At 35.3% G+C, this 12432-nt stretch overlaps 1 protein-coding gene across 2 annotated transcripts in view; it reads right to left on the bottom strand.

Moving 5' to 3' along the window:
- Positions 1–3606: 3606 nt before the first annotated feature.
- Positions 3607–12432, bottom strand: part of Src42A (Tyrosine-protein kinase Src42A) — a 66816-nt gene continuing 57990 nt past the window's right edge. For both annotated transcript variants that reach the window (XM_068764610.1, XM_068764609.1), the window contains exons 4-8: positions 8610–8937; positions 8139–8317; positions 6327–6483; positions 4809–5062; positions 3607–3695 (exon numbers count right to left, since the gene is read on the bottom strand). In XM_068764610.1, coding sequence (XP_068620711.1) covers positions 4854–5062; positions 6327–6483; positions 8139–8317; positions 8610–8937 — 873 coding nt within the window. In that variant the 3' untranslated portion in view covers positions 3607–3695; positions 4809–4853. The remainder of the gene's footprint in view (positions 3696–4808; positions 5063–6326; positions 6484–8138; positions 8318–8609; positions 8938–12432) is intronic.

Consider the following 12432-nt stretch of genomic DNA (forward strand, 5'->3'; position numbering starts at 1 on the left):
AGTTTTGAGAAACTGCCCAACATTGCTAAAATCTTTTCTAGAGTAACTAAGCTAAAACTAGTAAAAAGTGGTGTGGTAGGTCGGTTCTCAAAAAAAATTCGTAAATTTTTCACATTTAATTTTATTGTTGTGTTAAAAAAATTTTACAAGTGAAATGTAATAATCATAACCAAATGCAAAGCCAATATTACACTATCAAACCGAAACAAATACGAAGGAGTAAGAAGACAAATGTGCAGTCATTATTTACGTAAAAATAATGGTGTAATATTGGCCTGCAGAAAACTTAAAATAGTTTTAATTGATACTCGGAGGTAATTAGACTTTAGCTCTCGCGTCACAGTATCAACCAACTTCAGTCGAACTCGATTTTACTTCACTCAATAACCATCGACAATTATTTACTCGATACTACAGCTGTACAGTACTGTAAAACCACACGCATAAATGTCATGTAACACAGCAACATTTACTAAATATCATCTACTTTAATATAACTAACATTCATTCTTACAGCTTACTGAACGCATCCGATCGTTCCTTTCCATTTTATCCATTGAATTGTGATGGCGGTCATTATACGCAAAGTACTTAGGAATTGGCTAACTAATAATCAATAAAATACGATTACAATTACAATAATATTATTGCCATACAGGACATACACAGCGATAATTAGCTTTTGCGATGAAGCATTAAGCCTTAAAGCATATTTATACAGCTATAACTTAGAATGTAATAAATTTACTAAATAAATTATAAAATAATACAGGAAAGTAAATAGTTATCGGATTCTTTAAAAATAATGGTTTTATTTTATAATTTAATGAACAGATGCCTACGATCATGTCTTGTTTTAATTCATTTCCTAAATTCACTTCTAAACATATAGTGCTCTATCCACAGTGTCATATAAAATAAATAAAATCTGCGACTTGTTCATACATGAATATCAAACTTTATATAATTTAATTAATAATTAACAGTTGAGATATATTTCAATTGTGGAAGTATAGTTTTTTCTTAAAAAGTCGTATGTCGCGAAATATATCACAAAAATAAATGTAAATGAAAAGAAGCATCCAGTACAAGCAAGTCTCAGGTAAAATTGTGACGTTAAATTTATTAGGCACCTTACGAATAAGTTGATTCAAATTTCTTTTGTGCGAACTGGTGGGGTCATACAGTAATGTGAAAAGGTAGATTAAACTTTGCAGCCATTTTAAAAAATCTATATAATGTATTGGAATGATATAATAAGAGGATATTAACTTTGTAAAACATTTCAATAACTTCAATCTTTAAAACTTTTATTCAATTCTACTTTAAGGTACTATTTACAATGTATGGTGTAAAGAATATTTGTTAACTATTAAAACTGTTCACATTTAAAACTCAAAGTTCATATTTTATAACGTTCTGTTAATTAACGTTCTGAGGATGTGGGCGCAGAGAATGTTTTCTCCAAGGAATGGATATTTTTGCGATTCGAGTACCGTAAGACATAATATACGAAGCACCGGGTTTAAAACAATATTGCACATTATACAACGTTACAATAATCTCGCAGTTGCAATAAACATATAGCTTTTTGATAATGTACTTATTCCATTTAACGATCATTGTTTACGTAAGCACTAAGTTTATTCTAAAATGTTAGGATACAAAACCATACTGAAAAGTATTTATTTTAGGCCAAGAATGGTCTTACGTGTGTTAAGTCGCAAATACATAAAACTTTATTTATTTTGAGTCAACCATAAACTTTTGCTTAAACTAAACTGTCTTGGCACAAAAGAAATATCGATTCGGCTTTGTTTTATAAAACATACAAACAATAAAACCTTAAAACTTGAGCATTAGTGTAAATGAATCGATTTAATATATAAAACTCAATGAAAAAGAAATGTTACTTAAATAAATTCCCTAAAAAGTATATAAATATAATCACTTAGTAAAATAGTATTTAGAAAAGCTAATTGTGTTTAAATTACATAAATAAAGTCCTAGTCTAAATACCCTCAGAACGATTAATGTGTATATAAAATTCAGTTCTTTATTAAGATTATTTGGCATCTATCACCAATAGTGTACATTTAAACATGGTATGCGCAGGTGAGAATATCAATTGGATATGCGCCCCATAAAAAGTAAATTCTTACAACAGTCGTATATAAACGACAAATGATCCCTGCCGAACCTAAATTTCCTCCGAATCACACACAAGATAAAAGCCACAATAGTATTGACACAAAAACGCACACACGCTAACAATGGCATCAACACCACAGCGCCCTTACATTCCAACTAAATGGACGTCAAAACCAATTCAGCAGAAAGTATTTAACAAATTAAACTTCGTGTTTTTATCGCCGCTGGAATGATGTTAGGAACGTAACAAGGGAAAATGTTAATTAGTTAACTTAGCGACACGCCGACAACGCAACATGAAAAATATCGATATAACCTATAGCACGCCTAAAAGCAATATTTGTAGTCTAAAATATCTGAAGATTACTATTGAGTGTGAAGTACTAGAACAATTGTTTTATAAATCTTACCGTACTAAATATGTTAGAAAATAAGAAAGTATCTGGATTAAGTAATAATTAAGAAGAAACATTTTTACTGCTTTTTCTATGTTACACATTTTAAATATATTTTGAAAATCGTGTCCAAAATATTTATATCTAGACCTTTAGTTCATTAATATTCAAAAATTGTTATACACTCTCTTCTCGTCATTTCGTAACTAAATTGTTTTTGGCCGATAGTTACAAATGTTACAAACTTCACCATAATTTTCATCAATTTCAGCAATTTACATGATTTAAATTTAGAAGAGCTGATTAAATAAAAAAAATAATTTGCAGTTTTTGTTTTCTCAAACATTACAATGTATGCAACACATTTGAGGCTTCTTGTAAAAATAAATAAGATTGGAAAAGAAAATGTAAATGTATAGAGTACATGTCGGCGTCACTACTTATTTACGTCTGGACGTATAGGCGATTGAGAGCTTGCCTTTTAATGTTACATTTGAATAGGTATCTCATTTAATACGAAGGTAGACTTCTGACAGTGTCAATTACCTAGTGGCCTATCGCCAAGACGGTAGCATCGGTTCTTCGAGCTTGAGATGAATTGACCAAGGTGAGGGCGCGTGGTGTCTATCGCCGGCAAAAGTACCATATGTACGACGAACAGCGAAATGGCTAGCGTTATTTCGAGTAATGTTTCGTGAATTAAAATAATTTGTATTGTATTACAATATAACATACTTCGTACATACGGAATTTTGTAAATGGCGATTAGGTCGCGTGTCGTGGCGCGTGGTGGTGGCAAAGTGGCCTCGGCCTAGCCGTGGGCCCGATGCTCGAGTGGTGCGCTTGCATCGGCACGATACCTGGATGGTGCCCTTGCACCGGCCTGATATTCGCCTGGTGTGGTTGCATCTGGCTTAACCCAGGGTGAACTTGTATCTGGCCCAAACCCGGGTGTGCCTGCATTTGGCTCAAGCCTGGGTGCGCTTGTATCTGTCCCAAGCCCGGCTGCATCTGTGCGATCGCTTGATGAGCCTGCATATGTCCAAGGCTGGCTTGATGCGCGGCCAGCTGGTGCATTTGCAGGTGCTGCATCGAAGCGCTGTTGTGAAGCATTTGCAGCTCGGGTGGCATGTGGTACAGGCCTGGGGTCTGAAATTTATAAATAAGTATATAATACATGAATAAGACTATCTCCTTAACCAGGTGTTCTGACATTTTTTTATAGAACAATATAAAATAGAATATAAAATTTTAAAAATTTAGCTGGTTCGGGTGAAAACCCTGAATAATCGTGTTCGTGGCGACGCTTTGTAAGTCTCGACGTTTATTGAATATGGAATATGCATGTTTTTCAAATTAATGGTCGCTGAGCTTTTTAAAATATAATCTGCCTACATTTATTGGTGAAGTTAAACCAAATGTTTAATTCTTCACTATCGTAAACATTAATTTTCGAGTACTCGCCCGCTCAAGAAATGTGATCCTTTTTACCAGGCTAACGAAAAGCTCTGCCGAGTCTCCCGCGGATCTCTAGGGGTCCACTTAGACCACTTTGGTATTCACTGTAGGTGGTGAATGATCTAAACAGTAGGTGGAATGTACTATTATATACAGTTAACGTACCTCCTTTGGTACGTCTACTTTGCCAAATTTGTATTCACACAATACTATCAAAAGCATTTTGTAGTTGAACTATTCAACTATTTATTTACGTAGTAAAGAAAACTATTAATGAAGAATAAGAAAGTAGCTTTATTTATACCAATTTTCTGATCAGCAATGAGTTCAATTTTTTTATAACTTTTTTAAATTACACTGTAGGTTATCAGTTTAACTATATAGGATAAGTAAGGCTCGAACAAAAAATCGTTAGGTTACTTGCCCATATAACTTTGACATGACATAATTAATTCATTGATAAGCTTAGTTACTTAACACGCCATGGAAAGAGCTATGTTCAGGATTACTCAACAAGATTGAATTATCAACGAGGAGGAACGAAAGTAACCGACATAGGATTGGGAAGTTGAAGTGGCAGTGATCAGAGTTAGAGCAGAACAGATGGCCACTGGGGTCTTATGGTGACTAAGGAGGACTGCCAAGCGGAGCCTATCAAGACCTCAAATAAGGTGTATTTATATATATATATATATATATATATATATATATATGACCTTTTTAGGTAGTCGGCAGGCACATGCCCAGCAGCGGATGTCCTACAGCTAAAATGATGAACCTAGTGAACGGTTAAAGATGACTTACATGATGCGTGTGCGCGTGTCGGTGGGGCGGCAGGGAAGGCCTGGCTCAGTAGGCAGAAGCCTCCTTATACTCAGAGTTGTCCATGGTAAAGAAGTCCTCCAGCTTCCACTGCAGCGTTTCAAAAGTGGGCCGTTTGAGCGGATCCTTATGCCAGCACTCCAGCATGATCTCGTAGAGAGCGGCCGGGCAGTTCTGCGGGCACGGCATGCGGTAGCCGTGCTCCACTTGATGAAGAACTTCCGCGTTTGTCATACCTGCAACCGAAGTGTTATTCTGCTTGAACAAATGCTTTGAATAACAGTTTAAATTTTATAGTATAGTTAACAGGTTATGTTAAAGTATAAGGAGATGTCTTAGACATTAAACAAAATATTTGATAGAGCAAACTAGGCAACGGATGCCGCCTGGAATAAAAATGAGCAACTCATGTTTACGCTTTTAATTTTTATGAATAAGACAAAACGCGAAATATTTTGCAATATTACCATAAATTAATTTATAATTCAGGCCTTAACTTTCGCAAGTTTCGTTACTGGTAAAACACATTTTTACACTGCAATCGTTTTTAATACGGTACATACAAAAATACGTTTTGTCACGAATTAATTTAGGGTTTGGTACAATTGTTTAATACTACTCGTAATTACATTTTTTTACAGACACAGATAAGTTGTGCACCGACTTAGAGTGAATCAAGAGAAATATACAGAAAGTTGGTACACAGCTTTGTGTTCTAAAATTTGAGAAATTAAAGTGGTACAACTTGTACTCTCAAATTGGAACTCTGTTATACTTGTGAACACAGTGGGTTACGCCGCAAAAATAGAGGCTGTGGGGATATCGAATTACGTGACACCTCGAAAAAGTTTATTGTATAATAAAACAAGAAGTCTTTTGCTTGAATCTATTCATTTTTACTGTTGTACAAAGTGACGAAGAGAATTTTAAAATAGAAGAGAAAAAAAAACATTTTTCATCACCTTTACGATGGCAAAAAGAGGATAGAGAGATAACAATAGTATCTGCATATGAACCTAATGCTAGATCGAAAGCAATACCAAAGCAGTGATTCACATGATTATTTTTTAGTAATGCGATTATCGAAACGTATTTTAAATGTGCCCCACACACCAAGCACCAATTGTATACCAATCTTCTAAAATGTTGATACAATCATAGAAATCATAGAGACACACTGATTAAATAGTTTAAAAACAAGTCTTATGTTAATGAGTCGATTTTATTACGTGTCCGCAAAGAATCTCAGGCGGGTTGATATTAGCTCCGAAAGGTTCTTTTTCGACAATTCGCAGCATTCTTATGTAAAGTTTCTTTATACCCGTCTTAGACAAACGGCTTTGAAATGGACAAAAGTATCGAATAAAAGGGTATATACCAGATTTAAAATAAGATTCATGATTAATGAACTATAAATAGAAAGTGTATAATAGCTAACATTTGACATATAAAATTGTATCATAAGAAGATATTTAAGATGTTTCGTGAATAAATATTTACCCGGGTACGGTATCCGTCCGTATGTGACAAGCTCGGTCAACAGTATGCCAAAGGACCAAACGTCTGATTTGATGCTGAACTTGCTGTAGTTGGCGGCCTCGGGTGCGGTCCACTTTATGGGGAAACGAGCACCCACTCGAGCTTCATATTCGTCCTCCTGTGAATTAAACCTTTATTTGAGATTGATTTTGTAAATATCTTATGAACCCTTTAATATTATTAAAAAAAAATTAGCTCACCGGGCTATGGAGACCGGTACGTTCTGCATTTCTTTACAAGATCGAAATGAATAAATGAACGAAAGTAATCGTCACAACACAGCGGATTGGCAAGTTGAAATAACAGTGGGCAGGCCACGTAGTGCAACACGATCTACCCACAAGGTGGATTATAGGCGACCTTGTCAAGGTCGTTGACAGGCATATTGGATGCATGCTGCTTCCAAATGGTCCTAATTAAAAATCAATGGGGGGGGGGGCTATGTCCGGCAGTGATATTGATTAGAAAAGGAAAACAGATTTATACTGATGTATTACTTTTATCGAAAAATAGCCTCAAAAAGTCAAACATGTCTTTAGAATCACTACTTATATATACCACCGGGAAAGTGCGACGTACAATGTTAAGACGTATGGAATTCAAAGAATTTATCTTCATTGATTTTATATTCTAATCTGTTTTAAAAATGTCAATAAAGATAAACATACGGTTATTATATACGTTGACCTTTAACATAACGATCAAACTGTGACGCAAAGATTATGTAAGTTGTTCATCGAAATGTAAAAATTTTAGAATCTATTATGCTCCAGATTAGTTTTCTTAATAGGACATTATCTTGTGTGAACACTATGTACCTTTATTGGCCATATTTTATGTATTATATCAGTAGCATAAAACTCTTAAAAATACGCGCTAGCCTTTATAACAACACATAGTAAATATTAAAATTTAAAATAAAATAACCTTCACTTCCAAGGATAGACCTTTTACGTCGGCCTTGTACTCTGTGTGCACGGACAGTGGTATCATATTGCACTCGACATTAAATGAAAACCGCGTATGGAATCGCTTGCGGTATAAGGGAGCCTATAAATTTTACACAGAATAAGGCGAGGGACGAGAGTGACAACAGTCACGAGAAAGCACATACGGCTCTCAGGAACGGCAGTCTATTTACGGATACTTTTAATTCACTTTCTTATCGCATCTGCTGTGGGTTGAAAAACATTTCATGTTCAATTGGAGAGAACGTAGAATTAATTTCTTTAAATATAAATTGTGTCTTTCGCTAATGCTTTTTTATCTTTATTTTGTTTTGTGGTTTTATGCTTGTTAGGACATGGCAACTCCATTGCGATCATCATAAATGTTCACCATTAAACCATTCAATAATCATTGTGGAAGCGAGAGACCAATCTGCATAATAGTCTAGCCGCTTCTGACTTTAGTTCCGACAAAATAGATTGCGCGGTGCTGACCTGGTACTGGCCAAATTTCAAGTCATGAATATTCTCTTTCATACCAGGTTTTATTAACAGTAAAGTATCTGTAATTCGTGAAAGCAGTCTCCACGGGTCATATTTTTAACTTTGAACGATAGAGAATAAAATTTATGACAGCCTTATACATTATATCTTTGCTCTAGATTTAAACTATTGTTGCAGTTATAGTAATGTATACTACATAAAGTAAGAAGAAAAGTTATACGATGTACAAATAGTAGCTATCCAAACAATGGCTAAGTTTTTGTTTCGTTTTCGCCGACTACACATTTCGTGCTAAACGATGTGGTTATTGAATCTTTCTTACCTTGATAAGCCTGGCGAGTCCGAAGTCGGCGATCTTAACTATGTTTGCATCTGCGACCAGCACATTCCTAGCGGCGAGATCACGATGTATGTAGTTTTGGGACTCGAGGTAGGCCATGCCAGCCGCAATTTGCGCCGCCATGTCAATCAGCTGTTGAAGCTTCAGCCCACGTCCCTTCCCTGCACGGTGCACATTATTTTATTTATCATACAAAATATCAGATGTGCAAAAAATAATTATTATTTTTAATATAGTCAAATGTTACACTTAGAAAATTTAACATATTTACTAAAACTTTTTGGGTGAACTAAGCTTTTAAGACTATGTTTTTCGAGTGGAAATTACGGAACGACAAAAGCGTAAGACACGCAGAAAACCTTGTTAAGGTCGTTAGAAGACGCCAGATGCCGGCCGATTCCAACCGGTCCTGCTGGAACTCTATAAGGAAGGCCAAATTATGATGATGCGTACCTTGTAAGTATTCCAGCAAGGAACCGTTCTTCATGAGCTCGGTAATGATATAAATTGGTTCTTCGAGAGTGCATACTGCATACAACTGAATGAGTTTATTGTGTCGCAATTTCTTCATAATCTGAGCTTCGGCAAGGAAATCTTTGGGGTCCATGGTGCCCGGCTTTAGGGTCTTGATAGCCACAGGTGTTGTGTTGTTCCACAATCCCTCCCATACTTCGCCGAATTGGCCATGCCCTAGCTTCCTGGCAAACTTCAAAGAGGACCGGTCGATTTCCCACTGGTCGCGTGTTCTGTGTGATAGTCCTTCGGTGACAGGTTTCTCCACCTGAAGCAAACAAACATTTTACAATGATGAATACTAATAGATCATTTCGTCTTTTTTAATAATACACACGAGGAGTCAATAATATATATTACGTTACATTTATCTTTGCGTTTAAATTAAAAGTCATGAAAAAATTTAAAAAATTAATTGTCTTAAAAATTTGATTTTGAAATATCTACTAGTCTTTGTATAAGGAAATGTGACATCTAAAAGAGGGTCTTAATTAGTTAGCCTTGAAAAAGCAAACAGTAAACAAAGAAATTTCGATCTTGTATATATTTATCGCAATAGCTATTTATGCTAAACATGATCTCTCGGCATTGCGAAGAACGAGAAAAATAAGAGCCTCATAACAATGGAGTGTAAAAACTAATTGTCATGTAGATTCTTAAACAAGCGTGCACGTTTTACTCTTGCTTGCAATTGAAAACTAATTTGAGTCGAGTTGTGTAATGATTTATACGTTTCATTGTCACATTAAATCGATCTTTTGTATTGAGTATTAAAAATTCACTCCGGGATTAGGTTAGGTTTAATCATCAATTCTTCAGTTTTTAGCGCTGAACGTAATTGTATGGGTGCGTTGTAATCGGCATGGGTAAGCCTCGCTACCGAAAATATTAAGAACTTTAGAAAATTGGTGAACAAACTGGGTTTGAATTAAAAAATGAAACCGCATTCCATGAATTGCCAAGAGTCACTATAATATGGCAGTTATATAAATTTGAACCATGTTTTATTAGTTAATTTATTTACAGAGATTAAAAAGGTACACATTAGATTTTAAAACCAATTGGTGCATATGGGATAATAAATTACAATACATTACTTTCAGTATTAAAGCTAAATTAACTTTTTTGTAATTATTCTACAAGACCGGCGTTAAGAGCCTAATGACATGTAATTAATTTCATTCGAGAACTTTGCACAGTCATATAGGGTGTGCTATAATAAAGTTCACATAAAAATAAAATAAGAAAGCATATTGTCCTATGACATATATACATTATTCAACACACACGAATATATAAAAGGAGTGAATTATATAAGATAAGATTGCATGCCGAGAATCAAACCCGCGACCTATGATCGCAAGTTAGTCCTCTACCGCTGGGCCACCAATGCTTGAATGTTTTGCTTTAATTCAGTAACTATTTTGAAAGAGTACCTCTTGTTATGTCCACATAAAAAATCACAAGGCGATAAATCATAGCACACTAGTGGCTAGTCAATGTCACCCCTGTTCGAAATAACTTTCATTGGGAGCAAGTCCCATACGACCTGCAGGGTGGTATTTAAGGTGTGATGAGTGGCCCCATCCTGCTGGAGTCAAGTCATGGAGCTGTACTCATAGTTATTGAAGCTTTGGCTACAAGAAGTTGTTTACACACTAATGTGACTTTATATACACCTGTAGCCCATCTGTATAATGTCTTCTGTCAACATCCGCAATCTCAACGAGTCATGGAGAGAGTAGTCATCGACATTTCACTAGGAGATCGAGTGGGCGGTGAGGACATCTGTAGACGATGTAAAGTAACTAATATAGCGCAAAGTATTGACGAGTTGGAGTGGCGGTAGGTGGGCTATATGACCGCGAAGTATAGATGACCGCTGGACCTTCAGATGGGAAGTCTGCCCATAAGATGGCATGAGATTGTCACTGCCGTTTACTGCTGTACAAAGGACAACCGGACAGGCTATGTATGTAAGTAGACGTCCTACGACTGAAAAGATACTGATGATATATAACGCTCACACATAATTATATTTTCTTTGTTATTTAATTTGCATATATCACTTCTAAGGAGGTTTACATATGCTTCGTTTTGTGCTGCTTTTCTGATTTAAATTTTATTAAGAAAATTTCTTATTCATTATGCTTCGCATTACGCACAACATTACATCGCCAACCTCTCTTGGTTACCGGAAGACGTCACTTAGCCGAAATCGAGCATTATCATACGTCAGTGTTTCTGTACGTGCGTTTCAATTTTTTTTATTCTATGCGCGTTATACGACGCCGTCGGAATTGGTCGTCGATCGCTACCCGCGCACACCACGCTCGCGACAGCGGTCCCTGACTATAGATTCGTCGTTATCGTGTCCATGTTTGATAATGTTATCAATTTTAAATATAAAACTATAATAATAATTCAATTATACGTGTGTGTGTTTGTGGAAAGCTTTCTACTAGGTAATGTGGTATCAATCGAAACGCATCTCTAAAATGTTGATTAACAATTAATGATCTACATCTTATATTTCAACTTTTTAATTCAGGAAAAATAGGTGAATGAATTTTGATTAGTTCAGCGTTTGACAGCGTCATTTATATACGTAAGAGATTAGCTACTTTGCGTTCAGTTGTCAGAAACGTGTGAACTGGTATACAGAATTATTAAAACAATCACATTTTCTCTCGAATTTGCAAGGGTAAAATAAAAATAGTGTATAAATGTATAAATATATTTCGTGGCACGTAAGAGGGGACACATCGCAACAACAGAACTCAGAAGCGTCGGTTACCCACATTGTCCGCGCCATGCAAATGGGAGTCGAAAGTTATGCAACGCACAAATGATATGCAAATTCATAATAAAACAGTATTGGCGTTGCGATCGCGCAGTCCCAACATGTTAAAGCGTATCGTAAATCGACCGGTTGATGTAATCGGTCGTCGGCTTGTTGCACAAAGCAAAATTTTGTTATACAATGTATCCCGCTGAGGTTAACGAGACTGTTTAATCTAACTAGAACTAGTGCAATGAGTTTAAAATAAAATTTTCGTTGCAATAATTATGCCCTATAATGTTAGACAAAGTATTTTGTAAAATGGCTTCTGGAGAATATTTATACATAGAAATATAATGACCGACAGTTTACTTTATACCACATATGTTTTTTCGTAATTTAGAAAATAAGTAGTATTGTCATTTTAACCGAAGAACGTCAGTTTAAACACTTAACAAACAGTTTGAAGCAGCCTAGACTCAATAAACAGCAGATACTATAATTGGTTCACCATCGCTGGACACAGGCCTACCAACGTTCTTCTGAGGTACGTACACTGCGCTTGCAGGTTATAATACAGAGGTATTAAAGTAAAATGTAAGAAAGTGGACGATTAATTTCGTCTCAATCATCGACTGTGTACAGCTGAGTCTTTAAAAATAAGTCCAACATGAAAAAAGGAATACAAGGGGAATTATTTAAATAATGTTAATCTTATAAACATTAAGCTTTAAATGCAAATTCTTAATTTAAATATATGGTACTCTCATCATCTCGTGCAAACAATTAAACGAAACGTTGGATCAATAACTTTAAGTATTTATTCCTTTGCACATGTGCTGTTCATCTACAACCACATTAGCTAAAATAAATATCATGTACAGTAACAAAACATTCATTAGAAAAGAAATGAACTTGATTGTTAAGTCGCGGTAAAAAGAAAAAGCGTTAAAATTTAACAATGGTGCTCATTATAATATA

This window comes from Battus philenor, unplaced genomic scaffold (genome assembly GCF_028537555.1).
Source record: "Battus philenor isolate CCGP_79_NKW_IND1 unplaced genomic scaffold, ilBatPhil1.0.hap1 SCAF_19, whole genome shotgun sequence".
Lineage (NCBI taxonomy): Eukaryota > Metazoa > Arthropoda > Insecta > Lepidoptera > Papilionidae > Battus > Battus philenor.